The sequence below is a fragment of the Ammodytes marinus genome, assembly GCF_949987685.1.
Source record: "Ammodytes marinus genome assembly, chromosome: 17".
Classification (NCBI taxonomy): Eukaryota; Metazoa; Chordata; class Actinopteri; order Uranoscopiformes; family Ammodytidae; genus Ammodytes; species Ammodytes marinus.
Genome location: NC_137221.1, coordinates 1,642,883 through 1,660,372, shown reverse-complemented (window position 1 = coordinate 1,660,372; position 17,490 = coordinate 1,642,883). Strand labels below are relative to the sequence as shown.

Here is a 17,490-nt window from a genome sequence, read left to right as displayed (position 1 = left end):
CAACTGAAATCCTCCTTTCCAACACAAACACTCTAGTCCTGTTAATCAGCTCCAGTGATTGGCTGTTGTTCTCTGCTTCATAACAGTCTGAGGTGAATGCAGTTAAAGCTTTTTATATTACATTGTGTATCTATGTGTGTGTGTGTGTGTGTGTGTGCGTGCGTGTGTGTGTGTGTGTGTGTGTGTGTGTGTGTGTGTGTGTGTGTGTGTGTGTGTGTGTGTGTGTGTGTGTGTGTGTGTGTGTGGAAGGGGTGGAGCTCTACAGCTGCATTTCATTGGTCAATCCTGATGTGTTTATCCATTTTAAAGCTTTAGTTACTTTGAATGATCAGATTATTTAGAGAAATGATAATCGTCTAATAAATGAAATGTTACCGCAGGTTGAGCTATCCAGCAGTATGTCAAGTAGGTAAAACAAGTGTTTTTATTCTTCCTCTGTGAGCCACGTCACAGACAATAAAATTATTTGTATCATTTGAAACGTCCAGCAGATGGCGCCAGATTAGGGCCTACACAACCAGTACTCAATACTACTGCTGCTGTTACATGGGGAAATGCAAAGTTTTACTACAATTTGCATAAAGTATTAAGAACAGAATGTCCTTCCATGTGACAGCAGAAGTTAAAGACTTCATGTGAAGTGTTTCATTCACTGCTGATACTTTAATCTACAAAGTGACTTCAGATTTGACTTGTTGATCAAATACTTTGTGAGTAAAATGTGAATGTGTAAAGTAACGAGCCGTCAGATACATGTAGTAGAACAACAAGTCAATAGATTCCTGCTGAAGTTCCCCATTTCTTTAATGCAGTCACCGTACAACAGAACACTTTCAGATTTAACTAGAACTAGGAGCCAAACCTACAAATGAGAGTTCCATGGAGTTTGTTTCCCGAATTATAAATGAAACGTTCTCTTACCTCAAACAGACATTTGATTGATTATTGTTATGCATAGCCCTATATGACGGAACCGGAGGGTAGCCTACAATATCGGAATCAACATGTTGTTTTACACTTGTTGATTTGATTATCCCACTTGTCTACCGTTAGTGTATTTTCAAGGCGTGGATAAAAGATAAAACGAAGCAGATGAAGAAAATGCCCACAAGTTAATAAGGGACAGTGATTATTATTTCCTTAAATTGTTAGTAAGATTTGTGTTTCTGTTACAGCCGATGAGGGGTAGTAATAGCGGCGGTGACGTCAGTCAGCTGGAGCGCATGACTTTTCTTATTTATGACCACCCTTGCAGTGCATTATAATTTATGCACGCTAATTAACTGCCGCGATTCGTGGGTCGAAATGGCATATTAACGTATCATGACAAGTGGAATACATGCTTTAGCAGACTATTGTTCTTTTCCCTGGTTGTGTATGCTGCTGCGCATGTAAACTAAAAGGATAATTAAACAGCGGATAAAAACACCCACCCGTTTTCTCCACTACAGACTGAGCTGGTAAAATTAAGAATATGCAGTTACAAAATGTTTAACAAAAAATGAATTATGCAGCCAAAAAATCATGGGAGTGTTTGTTTTTATTCAATGCTACATTTTACTCTCACATGCGTAGCTGAATATGAATGTAAAGAGTGTTTCAGGTCAAATATAAATGTGGTGGAATTTTATTTTAGGGTGAGAAATAAAGACTTAACAGTTTAACTAGTGTTAGTTAGTCTTCCTGTTTCCGTCTGACAGAGGCGAGGGCTTGCCAAAGCCGCGCCGTTGTTATACCCTCCCCTTAATGATCGAGTGGCACATCTATTTCGACCTCCCTCAGACCGTCACTACGGTCTAACCGTGAATGATACCCTCCATTCTACCTATCTTTCGAGACCATAATATCAACAGAGTCGTATGACCGACCTTTAGAGGCGGGCTCGGAGTGCATAAAGCATCCGGGGGAGCACGCCTCTTCCTCTTTGCCTTTCTCGCCTCATCTGAGAGACCGGTAAATTGTGTTTGAAAATGTAGGAAGCTGGTAATCCGTCACATTATTGTGCAGGTGCCTTGTGTCCCTGAGGATTGTTAAACTGGTTTCCCTGTGATTACAGTTTGTAACTATTGGCGCACCGAAAGGTCTCCAGTAGTTTTGTAGCGCATGGTGTTTGATTATTGTTGATTGTTAACACCTGTTGCTTCTCCCCTTAGCCTGCAAGGAAAAAGCAGTGTTGGGGCGAAATACACTTTTTGTTAAATACTAAGAATAAGTACAATAAACAAAGCCTTGCCTGCCGGCGTTAGAAGTGCTTTATTTATATATTTTCCTCGTACGTCCCAAGAGTGGTGATTCGTACTATTTCAGAGTTGATTTTGATTTTGATGGTCAACTTAATGTCCCTGAAAACGGGTTTCTTTATTTATTCCCCATTGTAGGGAAAAAGAAGAAAGAAAAAGAAAAATAGAGGAGAAGAAGAAAAGAAAAGAAAGAAAAGAAGAGAAAGAAAAAAGCAGCTTAACTAAGAGGCTGTTAATCGACTTAAAGGTTCCCTTAACCTCTGTACGCAGAAGGTCGGGTTCCTTTAGTTGTCCCCCAGTGTACGTCCGCGTACACATTGTGGGTGAATTTGATTCATTAAAAAAAGAAAAGAATAAAGAGAAAAGTCAGCTAAGCTAGGAGGCTGCTGATCAACTTAAAGCTTCCCTTAACCTCTGTGCGCAGACGGTCGGGTTCCTTTAGTTGTCCCCCAGTGTACGTCCGCGTACACATTTGGGGTGAAATTGGGCACTATGGCCCCCCAGACATGCCGTTCCTGTGGAGCGACCATGGACCCCCGTGATGGTCACAGAGAGTGTCCCCCATGCTTGGGCAGGGCTCACCTCGACCCGACGAGAGGTCTCGGAGGGCTTGGTTAGGAGAACCCCCCCCCCCCCCGGTGCTGCGGCAAGTGCTCCTTCTCCCACCGATGGTAGGATACAGGACCGCCACTCTAAGAGCAGCCAATCACGCAAACGCCAACGTGAGCATTCCCATGGCCGTAGCAAAAGACGAGCCTCAAGAGGGGCTCTGCAGCCAGAAGGTCCAGGCCCCACCCCAGTGGCGGCGGCAGGACGGGAGGATATACAGCTGCAAATTTTGTCTGCCATTCGTGGCCTGACAGACAGGGTGGGCAGAATTGAAACTCGCTCTCAGAGTGAAGCTATCTCTGAGACTCACACCTCTGGTCGAACATCCTCCGCACATATGTCATCGTACCAGGAGCCAGAAGCCAACCACCCGGACTCTATATCCCTCTATGCCCGGGGTTCCCTTTTCGCAGAAGAGGGACAACCGGAGTTTGCTGCAGAGCCACACGGCCTCAGCTCATCCCATCCAGAGGGATCTGTTACTTGGTAGATGCGGCCTTATCCACCCATTCCCAGCTCACCCGGGATGTGGGGGCGGCTATGTCATCAGCCATGATGACCCGCAGGCAGATCTGGCTGGCTCAAACGAACCTCCCAGCGAGTATTAAGAGCGAGCTCACCAATATGCCAGTGGAGCCGGGCTCAATGTTTCATTCAGACTCCCAGAATGTGCTGAAGAAGGCTGAACAAACTGCACGTGCCAGGGAGAGTGTGCAACGCACGTTCACTCACCCTGGGAGGACAAGGCAGCGACCTACTGGCCGGCAGCAACCATATCAGACTGCTGAGGGCCGTCAGGATCCTTGGGTGCGTAACGGACGTCAGAGCCCGGGCAACCAGGGCTACAGCGGTGCTAAAGTAAGACCACTGCAGCGGGGGTTTCAGTCCCACTCAACATCAAGAGGGGCTCCCCAAAATAGACGTCCCCCGAGGGGCCAAAGGCCCCGGCAGGGTCGTGAATAGGATTGGTGGGACAGCCGCCGGGGTTCACTCCCAGCTACGCCTGGACAGCTGGGAGCAGAAAGTTTCAGACCCCTGGGTACTGGCAACAGTCGCCAGGGGTTACAGGCTCCAATTTCGGCGGCGGCCCCCACCTTTTTCCAGGGTCCGGATAACATCCGTGAAGGACCCAGTCCAGGCAGATGTGTTGGCCGAGGAAATCGCCACACTGCTACAAAAAGGAGCAATTGCAAAAGTAAGTTCCAGCGAACAGCACACTGGCTTTTATTCAATATATTTCCTGGTTCCAAAGAAAGACGGGGGGCTGCGCCCCATTCTGGACCTCAGGGGCTTAAATGCCTTTATGAAAACCTTACCCTTCAAGATGCTGCACACAAGGCACATCATGGAAGCAATAGAGGAAAAGGAGTGGTTCACCACTATCGATCTCAAGGACGCTTATTTCCACGTCCCTATTTGTCAGGAACATTGGAAGTTCCTACGCTTCGCCTTTCGGGGACAGGCTTACGAGTTCAAAGTCCTCCCATTTGGCCTCTCCCTGTCCCCCAGGGTATTTACCAGGGTGGTGGCAGCTGCCTTGATGCCCCTACAGAGGGCAGGCTTAAAAATCATGCCGTACCTGGACGATTGGTTGGTCTGCGCTCCGTCTTGCCAGCAGGTAGTGCAGGACACAGGGACAGTCCTGTCCCACGTTCAGTCTCTTGGCTTCCAGGTCAACTTGAAGAAGAGCAATCTCATGCCAAGGCAGGAGACAGTCTTCTTAGGACTATGTCTGAACTCCCTCACGATGAGGGCATCACTCACCCCTCAGAGAGTGGCAAAAATTCTGGGGGCCCTGCACATCTTTCGCCTAGGCAAGCGCCTAGAACTAATCCACCTTAAGAGACTACTGGGGTCGATTTCGGCAGCAGTGGTGGTGATTCCATTGGGTCTCCTCAAGGCGCGGCCTCTACAGCGGTGGCTAAATGCTTTCAACCTAAACCCACACAGGGACAGGCATGTAAAGCTCCGGATAACACACTCATGTCTCAGAGCCCTGCGCCCATGGCGGGACAGCAGGTTGCTCACACAGGGAGCCCCCTTGGGCAATCTCCCCTCGAGGCGGACCATAGTGTCTACGGATGCTTCCCAGTCAGGCTGGGGGGCGGTCTGGGAAGGCAGAGCGGTGAGGGGTCTCTGGGGGCCTCCTTGGGACACAGAACATATCAATGTGCTGGAGATAAGGGCAGTTTATTTGGGCCTCAAGGCTCTTATTCCCTTCATACAGGGCAGACATGTCCTTGTAAGAACAGACAATACTGCCACGGTGTACAACATCAACCATCAGGGCGGCACAAGGTCCCTCTCTTGCCTAAAGATGGCCCAGAGGCTTCTGACGTGGGCCTTCCCACGCCTGGCCTCACTCAAGGCGGTTTACATACCAGGGGTCTTGAACATAGCGGCGGACCTCCTCTCCAGGTCCGGACCTCTCCCGGGAGAATGGAGACTACACCCAGAGGTTGTAGTGACCTTGTCAACTCACTTTGGAAAGCTCCAGGTGGATCTATTTGCTTCCAGGGAGACAACCCATTGCCAGAGGTGGTTCTCCCTGAGGCAGCCGTGCAGCCCTTTAGGCCTGGATGCACTGTCTCAAGAGTGGCCGGAAGGGTTACTATACGCTTTCCCTCCGCTTCCATTGGTACCCCATGTGCTAGACAGGATTGCCCAGGGGTGCTACAGGGTCCTGTTAGTGGCTCCACACTGGCCGGGGAGGCATTGGTTCCCGGCCCTCCTCCGTCTTGTTTACGGTCAACCCTTGCCCTTGCCCCGCAGGGCAGACCTTCTTTCTCAGGCACGGGGCCAAATCTGGCACCCGAACCCGTCTGTGATGCAGTTATGGGCCTGGCCCCTCCTCAGTCCATCTCTCAGGATTTGAGTGAAGCCGTCCTGGAGACGATAAATAATGCCAGGGCACCTTCTACACGAGCCAATTACCAACAAAGATGGAATTTCTTTTCGTCATGGTGCCAAAATAGGGAGTTGGACCCGGTCACCTGTCCGGTGGCTTTGGTGCTCCTCTTCCTGCAGTCCCTACTGGACCTGGGGAGGGCAGCAAGCACCCTGAGGGTCTATGCTGCCGCTATTTCTGTATTTCACGAGACAGTGGGAGGTCTTTCTGTGGGAAAGCACCCCATGGTGTCTCAGTTCCTCAAGGGCGCTAACCGCCTGCGGCCAAGCAGGAGCTTGAGAGCCCCATCCTGGGACCTCCCTTTGGTGTTGAGGTCTTTGGCTATTGCCCCATACGAACCGCTAGAGCAGTCGGGTTTAAAGTTCTTGGCACAAAAAACTGCATTTCTTTTGGCCATATGTTCAGCTAAAAGGGTGAGTGAGCTACACGCACTGTCTGTTAGTGACGAGTGCTTAAGGTGGAAGCCCGAGAACGCAGGGGTGTCTCTTTGGCCAAACCCTTGCTTCCTGCCTAAAGTGGTAAGGCCAGATACAGTTAATCAAGCGATCGAGCTGGAGGCATTTCACCCTGATCCAGCGTGCCAAGGAAGAGTTGCTCTTCATACATTGTGTCCAGTAAGAGCATTGAGGGCTTATGTCAGCCGTACTCAGCAGCTGAGGCAGTCACATACTAAGCTGTTTGTGTGTTATGCTGATAGACAGTTGGGCCACCCAGTGTCTAAACAGCGTCTTTCCCACTGGCTGGTGGAGACGATTGCCCAGGCTTACACCACGCAGGGACTCCCGATGCCTGGTGGCCTTGTGGCTCACTCTACACGAAGTATGGCCACGTCATGGGCAGCTTTAAAAGGAGTTGCCCTAGGTGATATATGTGCGGCTGCTTCATGGAGCACTCCATGCACTTTCACCAGATTTTATAGGGTCAATGTTGCGTCCGCAACCATGGGCTCCACTATTCTCAGGTCTGCCACCGAGCGGACTGATGACGGGGAATTTTCTTCCTCGCGACATTGTTGATATGACTCATCCACGGTTAGACCGTAGTGACGGTCTGAGGGAGGTCGAAATAGATCGTAAGTTATGAACATAACTATGGATCTATGAGACCGACCGATGACCGTCACTATCTCTTGTCGCTCGGAACTGGCTGAGGCGTTCCAGGCAGGAGGAAGAGGCGTGCTCCCCCGGATGCTTTATGCACTCCGAGCCCGCCTCTAAAGGTCGGTCATACGACTCTGTTGATATTATGGTCTCGAAAGATAGGTAGAATGGAGGGTATCATTCACGGTTAGACCGTAGTGACGGTCATCGGTCGGTCTCATAGATCCATAGTTATGTTCATAACTTACGTTCACAGCCGCGAGGGTGACTCCACAGCAAGTCACACTCGCTCACGGAGTGGGAGTGCCTAGGGAGTCGTTTGGGAAAGGGCCTCTCTCTCTTCGCATTCATTTATCGGTTTATTTTATACATGATGTCATAAACCGTTTGCAGGATCATTACCTTTGGTCCCAAAGTACATAAATAATTAGTTGTCTTCTGCGCGGGGGGAAGAAAACTTATTCTTGACGGAGTCAAACCAGCGATCTCATCAACCCATTCATAAGAAACTATAGTACCCGAATTTTACAGGGTGCGCCACAAAGCCAGACGAAAAAACACTGTGCTAGTAGGATATTATCATTTTCACATAGGCAAATATTGAATCATGTACAATGCACGTCAAATGAGCAAATTGCAGAATAGTGTAGTACAAATAAACGGTCCAAAATGTACGCTATTAGGTGTTTCTTTGACTAATCCTTGTCTATTTCTCCCATCTTTGACGGACATTATCTCAACATAAGTTATTTTCTTTTTTCTATAACATTCACTTGTACACCTCAAATTCTGGGGTTTATTACAGAATAATTTGTTATGTTGTTAGTTGTATGATTAATGATACATTTATTCTGGAAATACATGCCGAAAATGCATTTATAAAGGCCTATATAGCAAAGTTGCATATTCATTCAAACATTTCTGTAAAAATTGTAATACACAAAATATATTTTTTAATCTAAGTAATCAACTGGCAACGTTTTATGATGATCTATTATTTACCCTTTTCACAGTGTCTCAAATCAAAGTTCAAATATGCAATACAAGCTCTGCAGAGACGAGCATCACAAAAGAAAAGACAACAACAATGATCATTAAAACGAGATTTTATTGAACACAAGCAGTGCAGAAATAGTGTCAGTAAAAGAACAGTAGGACTACACCCAGTGTGGTAGAACTTCCACAGACTGCACGCATAAACGCAAGAACCCTAGATCCACTCCACAGTGTCCAGCAAAACGTCTGAATTAAACTCAAATATTAGACTTGTGTCTTGTGCTTTCACCTCTCTCTGCACCTCCACCTGGCTCACCTACAGTATTTCCTGCACATCATTTCCTACTAGCACCACTGTTTACGCTCTCCTGTTCACTCACACAGACTAATAAATAGGCCTACAACAAAGCAAAATAACAGATACAGGCCTACACGAACCACACTGTCACTGTCACTGTCATTACAAATATAGGCTACTCCCCAAACCAACCTCAAACAAAAATACACACCTCAATGCGCACTACTGTCAGTAAGCAAACAGAAAGAATCAACACTCCGTCACGTCTTAAATGTCCATAAGTGTCACCATATCTGGCTTCAGCTATTGCTCTCCAAAACCCTTAAACCCTATGATTAAAATCTACAAATGTGTAAAATAGCATCCTTTTAAGAAAGACTGCACACCCTTGATCTGGAGCTGTTTTCCATTTACATGAAACCTGACTCTTTTGATTGCACTCGTCACGGTTGATGTCGCTTCGTCTCTTTCTGCCCTGCGCGCTGCCTGTCAGGCTGCAGACTCGGCTCTGCCTTACTGCTGAGCCTGTTGGGGCTGAGCCTGAGAGGAAGCCTGCAGACTGCACTCAGGGCAGAGCACCGCCCCGTGGCTATTTCCTGATTCAAATACTTTACCTGCCTCAGGTACAGTTGAAACAAGACGTGACGCAGATTATTTTAAATTTACTTTCACTTCTGACCGAACGATGTGACGCAGTTTATTTTCTCCTCTAAAGCGCCAGCTGAAGGTAAGAAATCAACTCTGCTCTCACTTTTAATAATAATAATGATTATGTTTTATTATATTTTATTATTTCTAGTGTAAATCTAGTTCCAGTAGAAACAGAAAAGTTGTAGAATTTGTCCAAATGTATAACTCAGTTTAACAGGAAACTAGAGAGTAAGGCGGTGACACAGTGGTTAACAAAGATCCTTCATTTTGTGTTAATGGTCTTTCTTTATAAGTAGCCTACGAGGTTAGAGTGGGAAAGGGAAGCTTGTCAGAGTTGATGGGAAGATGGATGTAGCCAAAATACAGCCTTTTGTGTTAATGTTATATTATCATTATTACTAGTTTCATATGAGTGTGTTGATGCAGTAATCTACTCTGGCAGTGTGCTGTTAGTACGGTGACTGCAGTAAAGGAGCTGAGCACTTCAGCAGGAAACTTTGGACTTGTTGTTCTACTACATGTATCTGACGGCTCGTTACTTTACACATTCACATTTTACTCACAAAGTATTTGATCAACAAGTTAAATCTGAAGTCAGATTAAAGTATCAGCAGTTAATTAAATACTTCACATGAAGTCTTCTGCTGTCTCATGGAAGGACATTCTGTTCTTAATACTTTGTCCATTTTTGCCCCTGTGTAATAGTAATAGCAGTAGTATTAGTAAGAACTTGTTGTATACAGGCCTGCTGTACTTCACGCTGCATGTTCTGTTTCTGCCTCTAATCTGGCTCCATCTGCTGGACGTTTGAAATGATATAAATATTTTTATTGTCCTCACAGAGGAAGAATAAAAACACTCGTTTTAACTACTTTACATAGCCTACTGCTGGGTCAACCTGGTATAACATTTCATTCATCAGTTGATACTTGTTTTATTACTCTGAACATGCTAAGTAACTAAAGCAGTCTGATAAAGAAACATATCTTTTAAATACTTTATTTATGGATTAAATTGTTTCCCAGAGAACACACACAGAAACAAAAGACAAAACAAAAAACCAACATGGCGTACTCTACTTGACAAGATTCTAACGACATTGTTTAAACTTCAGGTAAAATCTTAAACAGGAAATAAAAAGTCAACGAGGTGTCATGTAGGTCCCTTCAGTACTGTTATATAGTCCAGGAAAGGCTGACATATCTGTTTAAACTTCTCTGCTTTACCTGAAATCTCATAAGGTATTATCTCCATATATGCAGTAGCTAAACCCCCCCCCCCCTCCCAACCGTTACACCGTTTAAAGTAGAACACAATGCAGCTTCAACTGCATTCACCTGAGACTGTTATTAAACAGAGAATAACAGCCAATCACTGAAGCTGATTAACAGGACTAGAGTGTTTGTGTTGGAAAGGAGGATTTCAGTGGATGTTGATGTGTTTTCTCTCCAGGTGAAAGTGTGTGTGAAGGTGTGGGCTCTGCTATGGATCAGAGTGAGGACAGAGAGGAGGGAGGGGAACATGGCGGCCAGACCAAAGCTCAGAGGTGACATGAGGATCTCTAACTGTCCATGACTCAAATTACTGTACCATGATTATTCACTCTCAAAGGTGTGTGTGTGTGTGTGTGTGTGTGTGTGTGTGTGTGTGTGTGTGTGTGTGTGTGTGTGTGTGTGTGTGTGTGTGTGTGTCAAGTTATCTGGGCTTGGTGTTCAATGTGCCTGCCACACTTGACATGGCAGGGATGGAAGAGAGGACGCAGGACAACTCAAATCTGATCCGTAGTTTTTATTTCACATGAATTTTTGCAACATGCCTTTTAAATTAGGATTTCTGATTAGGTTGAGAACCTTTGGTACAAAAGAGAAAAATTAAATTAAATTAGTTTTTTCAACAAACAATCAAAATGCATAATAAAACATTTAATTTAAATCCAAAATAAATCAGTAAGATATTTACCACAATTATATAATTACAATATATATATTCCCATAATATATATTATACTATAAAATATTCACCATGAAATACATTACATTATTTATGAATTCATCTATTTAATAAGTAGGTGTATATATACAGTATATATATATATATATATATATATATATATATATGACAAAGTGCATTAATTTAAGCATCAGTGACCTCCCATACAAACATTTTCACCATGTGCGCCTCCACCAAATGTGCCCAAGACGTCACTGCGCCGTCCGCTGCGCTGACACATAAAAAGGCTGTTACATACTCCGCGAGAAGAAAGAACAAAGTTCTCGGTGACAGAGCTGCGAGAAGAAAATGACGTAATATTCTTCTCTCAGCTCTTGTTCAGCTGTTCTCGCAGCTTGTTCTCGACACATCACCCGTGCCGAACTTTATTCTCGCAGCTTGTCCGAGAACTACTGTGTGATTGGTCAGTCTGAAGTCAATGAGGAAAGCGAAGTGAAATCAGCTGGCGCTACTGAGTCAATTACCATGGTAACAATGCGCCGCGGTGAGGAGTTCGGCAGTTGAGTTCTCGTGATGTATGTAATGTCAGACCAGAAAGAACTTCTCGCAGCTCTGTCACCGAGAACTTTGTTCTTTCTTCTCGCGGAGTATGTAACAGCCTAAAGACATAACAAAGTGGAAAAAGTGCCACACCCCTGCGCACTGTGCAAACTATATTGTGGTGCAAAAACAGAAAATACATACCAATGCGTGCTCTCGTGTTCTCCCGTGCACAAACCCTTCACGTCCCGACCGGAAACAGCTGACCTTTATTAACTCACCCGTGCGCACTCACCTCACGTGCTGCAATCAAGCTAAGTGCCGCCCGGTGTGATCACAAATTAAAAGAGTTTTGTACACAGGAAACCCGCCACCACTGATATGTCTTAAGCACCACAAAATCTAAATCTAAATGTGACTTTTGTCTTAACTGTGTGTGTGTGTGTGTGTGTGTGTGTGTGTGTGTGTGTGTGTGTGTGTGTGGGGTGTTCAACAGACCAGACTCATCTGGACCCAGCTGTGTGTCCTTCAAGAGTGACAACTCAAAAGATGCTTTCATTGAGTTTAAAGGAAGAACACGCTCTGCAGCAAAGAGGTAAACTGTTACTAACATTCAAGTATCTCTGATTCATGTACTTTTTACTCCATGTAGGGAATGAGTCCTTACCTCAAGTGAAGGAGTTCAAGTAACTCGGGTCTTGTTGGTCTGTCTGTCTGTCTGTCTGTCTGTTTGTCTGTGGTTTAACACTGGGTTTACCACGTCGCAGCTGAGCCAGAAGGCAAAGCTCTCACCACATGCTGGTTTAGAGATAGGGTGGTTAATGTGGAAAGGGAACTTTGGGGTCCGATGGAGCTGTTGGTCTAGAGACCAGAACCCAGAGGAAGATGAGTCAGTGAATCAGGAGTGAGTGAATCAAACTGTTTTAACAGGATCCATCGGAGACCAGACTCTCCTGGACCTGGACCCAGCTGTGTGTCCTTCAAGAGTGACAACGGGTGTCAATGTTGTCTAACTTGTGCCGAAGTCTGCCCGGAATGATTTCAGCTCGCTTAACACGACAGCTAAGCTAGCCATGTCGTTAGCTTCTGTGTGGAAGCTTCTGGGTGAATTTGGCTGGATGGAGTTTGAAATTATTTTAGTTGCTGTCTTGTATTCCCGAGTAAAAATGTCACACTGGTCTGTTTGGAGTCAGACATCCCACCATAAGGTTTATTTTCATTTTGGTTAGCAGTATATTTTAGGTTATCAGGTTAAAATGTGCACAATTGAACAGAGCTCACTCGCTATGCTGCCATCTTAGTCGCGGCCATGTGACCCCGAGTCGAAGATGAGTCAATGAGTCAATGCTGTTTTAACAGGATCCATCAGAGACCAGACTCTCCTGGACCTGGACCCAGCTGTGTGTCCTTCAAGAGTGACAACTCTAAACATGCTTTCATTAAGTTTAAAGGAGGCACACGTTCTGCTACAAAGAGGTAAACTGTTACTAACATTCAAGTATCTCTGTTTCTTTTTTTTGCTGTTTATTTTCAACCTCGTTCCTTATCACGTCCATTTATATTCTCACATGTGAAAGCTGCTCAGTGTAACTACTGTGTTCTGGGTGCAGTGCAGATTATTGACTGTTTCCTGTGTTTCTATCAGGAGGAAGCTGGAAACACCAGAGCCCAGCTGTTGGTCCATGCAGAGTGATGATTCTATGGATCTTCCTGTAGTATTCAAACATGGACATCCATCTGTTGATTTTAGGTAAGGATTTAAAACTTAAAGTAAATAAAACCCTGTGAGGTATCCAGTTTTTAAACTTTATATAACACTAAAGCCTTTCCACTGTGAAGGGTATCAGAATAACTGATCCACTCTGCAGCGGCTGACCAAGTGTTTAAACTGTGGTGTCAGTGGATTTACTAGTTCATGGCGTGTTACGGCCTCTACACACATCCTACTTCTACTGCGCCTCTACCTCGCGTCTGCGTCTGACTTTTTGTCACTGACCGTGTAATCAACCTAGAGCGGCCACACGTCCAACCTCAGACGCACTGCTGATGCACTTCGGAGGCACGTCTGCAGCGACGCTCCCCTTTACCTCAGGAGGCTCGCCTATTTTTTTTCTGAGAGCCTTTAAAGGCCAGGACACACCAGTCCGACATGTTCCGACTACGCAAAAAATGGAGTCGGCCGTTTCAGGAAGCTCCAGTCTTCCCGTCGCTGCCAAAGAACACACCGAGACGACTGTTTATTTTCCGTACGCTCGCGGGACGTAATGTCTCCACAACAGCAGGCGGCGCTAATCTGTATTGTGGCCCGAAAAAATACGAAAGCCGGAAATGATTGGACATCTCTCTAGAGCATAAACATAGATAGAAATACGTATTTATATTTATGGACCATAAGAGCACAATTTTTAGCAGAGAGTGTCGAGCATGGTGTCGAGCAGTCAACAAGGGTTGATGCATGTGAGTACTCTCAAAACGAAACGAACAAACACATTAAAACGATGGCTAGCTGTTGTTAGCTGTTTGTGCTACCCGCCTCACTTCCGGGCTTCACTGATTCGCTAGCCCTCCACCAATCAAATTGCTCCAAATGAAAGACGGTCGGCGATTGAACATGTTCAATCGGCGGCCGACAGGCTCAAAACAAGCCCGACGACCTCTACGTCGGCCGACGTCATGGCACACACCAAACAGATTCGTCTTTTTTTTTGACGACGGCGATTATCGGGCTGGTGTGTCCTGGCCTTAACTGATAGAGAAATACTCTACTGAGAGTCAGATTGACTTCATACCGGCAGCTTTCGCTGTAGTTTCACCATTTCGTGGTGTCCCTTTCAAAATAAAACTTCCTACAAGCGAAAATGTGGCAAAAAAAAAAAAAAGGCAATGGAGCGCACGGATTAGCCTACTGTCCAGACTCAATATTAGACTCAATATATATCATATGCATCATAAATGACATGAAAGAACTTCATTTTTAATGGGAATTATCTATGAAATCTCTATGTAGAAAGATAGGGGCTTTTAGAAGCAGCGCTGGAGCAGCAGCAGCAGCAGTTGAGACGCTGTATGTGTTTCTGAGAAAAGCGCGAGAGAGGCAGCAGTAAGGTAAGGCGACGCGCTCCAGAGGTAGACGCAGGATGTGTGTGGAGGCCGTTATGCAGAAGCTGATCCCAGCTCAGCTCACCTGCTCTGCCTCCTCAGGCCTCCTGCTGTATCTCTGCCTGGTCCCTCCCCCTCCTCGGTTTGCCCCTCGCCCTCAGTTTGCCCCTGGTCCTCAGTTTGCCCCCCTTCCTGTTCTGCAAACACCAGCTGCCCCTGGAGGGAAACCTTAACCCCAGACATGAGCTCATTCTTAATGGTTTCTCCACAGAGTCGACCAGGAGATCGCAGAGGTTCCCAGTGGTCGGTCTGCCCATCAAACACACCTGGACTCAATATTCAGGGTCTGTACATGTGCAACTACTACTTCCTATCTGTTCTGTTCACAACAACCTCCATGTTTAACTGTTTAGACCAGTGGACTGTCAGTCTGTCCAACATGGATCTGATGTTTGCTTTATGAGTTTAGTTTGATCGCGTCCTTCATATAATATTCTGTTCCAGCTGCTGGAGGAAAACATCGTCACGTTTGTGAAGAACGAGCTGAAGAAGATGCAGAAGCTTCTGAGTCCAGATTACCCAGAATGCTTAGAGGGTCAGAGTGAGGATAAGGAGCAGAGCAGCAGAGAGGCATTTCTGAAGATCACACTGGACTTCCTGAGGAGCATAAAGCAGAAGGAGCTGGCTGACCTTCTGTGGAGCAGTAAGAGGATTTCTCTAAAGGTTTAACATGATGGGGAAATGGGACATTTACTAAAGGCTAAAGAGATGGAGGGAGAAATGTTTATATGTGCATTCATATTTTCATCATGAATCACTCATTGATATTATATTTACTGTTGTCTCTCTACTCGTTCTTATCTCTTATGTATTAATTTCATTCAGGAAGTAATTCTGGAGTTTGTCAGCGAGAACTCAAGTCTAACCTGCAGAAGAAGTTCCAGTGTGTGTTTGAGGGGATCGCTAAAGCAGGAAACCAAACCCTTCTGAATCAGATCTACACAGAGCTCTACATCACAGAGGGAGGGACTGGAGAGGTCAATGATGAACATGAGGTCAGACAGATTGAAACAGCATCCAGGAAACCACACAGACCAGAAACAACCATCAGACAAGAAGACATCTTTAAAACCTCACCTGGAAGAGATGAACCAAGCAGAACAGTGATGACAAAGGGAGTGGCTGGCATCGGGAAAACAGTCTTAACACAGAAGTTCACTCTGGACTGGGCTGAAGAAAAAACCAACCAGGACATACAGTTCACATTTCCATTCACTTTCAGAGAGCTGAATGTGCTGAAAGAAAAAAAGTTCAGCTTGGTAGAACTTGTTCATCACTTTTTCACTGAAACCAAAGCAGCAGGAATCTGCAGCTTTGAAGAGTTCCAGGTTTTGTTCATCTTTGACGGTCTGGATGAGTGTCGACTTCCTCTGGACTTCCACAACAATGAGATCCTGACTGATGAGACAGAGTCCACCTCAGTGGATGTGCTGCTGACAAACCTCATCAGGGGGAAACTGCTTCCCTCTGCTCGCCTCTGGATAACCACACGACCTGCAGCAGCCAATCAGATCCCTCCTGACTGTGTAGACATGGTGACAGAGGTCAGAGGGTTCACTGACCCACAGAAAGAAGTGTACTTCAGGAAGAGATTCAAAGACCAAGAGCAGGCCACAATCATCTCCCACATCGAGAGATCACGAAGCCTCCATATCATGTGCCACATCCCAGTCTTCTGCTGGATCACTGCTACAGTTCTGGAGCATGTGTTGAAGACCAGAGAGGGAGGAGAGCTTCCCAAGACCCTGACTGAGATGTACATCCACTTCCTGCTGGTTCAGGCCAAACTGAAGAACATCAAGTATGATGAAGGAGCTGCAACCGATCCACACTGGAGTCCAGAGACCAGGAAGATGATCGAGTCTCTGGGAAAACTGGCTTTTGAGCAGCTGCAGAAAGGAAACCTGATCTTCTATGAATCAGACCTGACAGAGTGTGGCATCGATATCACAGCAGCCTCAGTGGTCTCAGGAGTGTTCACAGAGATCTTTAAAGAGGAGAGAGGACTGTACCAGGACAAGGTGTTCTGCTTCGTCCATCTGAGCGTTCAGGAGTTTCTGGCTGCTCTTCATGTCCATCTGACATTCGTCAACACTGGAGTCAATCTCATGTCTGATGAACAAACAACCTCCCAGGAATCTGCAAAGAGACAGTTCTACCAGAGTGCTGTGGACAAGGCCTTACAGAGTCCAAATGGACACCTGGACTTGTTCCTTCGCTTCCTTCTGGGTCTTTCACTGCCGACGAATCAGAATCTTCTAAGAGGTCTGCTGACACAGACAGGAAGTAGCTCACAGACCAATCAGGTAGCGATCCAGTTCATCAAGGAGAAGATAGAGGATTCTCTCTCTGCAGAGAAAAGCATCAATCTGTTCCACTGTCTGAATGAACTGAATGATCGTTATCTAGTGAAGGCGATGCAAAAGGCCCTGAGATCAGGAAGTCTATCCACAGATAAACTGTCTCCTGCCCAGTGGTCAGCTCTGGTCTTCATCTTACTGTCATCAGGAAAAGATCTGGACGTATTTGACCTGAAGAAATACTCTGCTTCAGAGGAGGCTCTTCTGAGGCTGCTGCCAGTGGTCAAAGCCTCCAACAAAGCTCTGTGAGTAGGATTTATACATAAACTAGAAAATGCATTTCCTGCTGAAAATGCGTGTGAATGCTGAAACAGCTTACGCTAAACTGGATAGCTGAGTATGAAGATTTGAAAAAGGTCTATAAAGGTTTATAAAGTTGTTGAAGTTTATAAAGGTCATAATTGTGTAAAATAAGTTTAAAAGGAGTTGAAAAGTTGAATATATAGAGGTTTGAATAACATTTCTTGCTGAAATTATGAAGAAGTTGAAAGACATGGATAAAAATCTTAAAACTATGAAATAGTAATTGAATAGACTTGGAGCTAAACTACCTTGATGGCTTGAATGTACATGAATCAGCTAAAGGAGTATGAAGATGTGAAAAAGTAAGAAACAGTCTTAAGTATGAACAGTAGTGAATTGTTTAACTCTTATAGGAATGATGTTGAATATTTAAAAA

General features: G+C 45.5%; 1 protein-coding gene across 3 annotated transcripts in view; it reads left to right on the top strand.

Moving 5' to 3' along the window:
* LOC307263823 (protein NLRC3-like) overlaps window positions 1–17,490 on the top strand; it is a 138,150-nt gene that overhangs the window by 106,776 nt on the left and 13,884 nt on the right. Inside the window, exons 1-7 of one of the 3 annotated variants that reach the window (XM_080045086.1) lie at window positions 10,259–10,348; window positions 11,789–11,887; window positions 12,652–12,768; window positions 12,938–13,042; window positions 14,663–14,735; window positions 14,896–15,094; window positions 15,277–17,056. In XM_080045086.1, coding sequence (XP_079901212.1) covers window positions 10,287–10,348; window positions 11,789–11,887; window positions 12,652–12,768; window positions 12,938–13,042; window positions 14,663–14,735; window positions 14,896–15,094; window positions 15,277–17,056 — 2,435 coding nt within the window. In that variant the 5' untranslated portion in view covers window positions 10,259–10,286. Of the gene's footprint in view, window positions 1–10,258; window positions 10,349–11,788; window positions 11,888–12,651; window positions 12,769–12,937; window positions 13,043–14,662; window positions 14,736–14,895; window positions 15,095–15,276; window positions 17,057–17,490 lie in introns of those variants that run through there. The other 2 variants (XM_080045087.1, XM_080045088.1) reach the window with 2 other exon arrangements.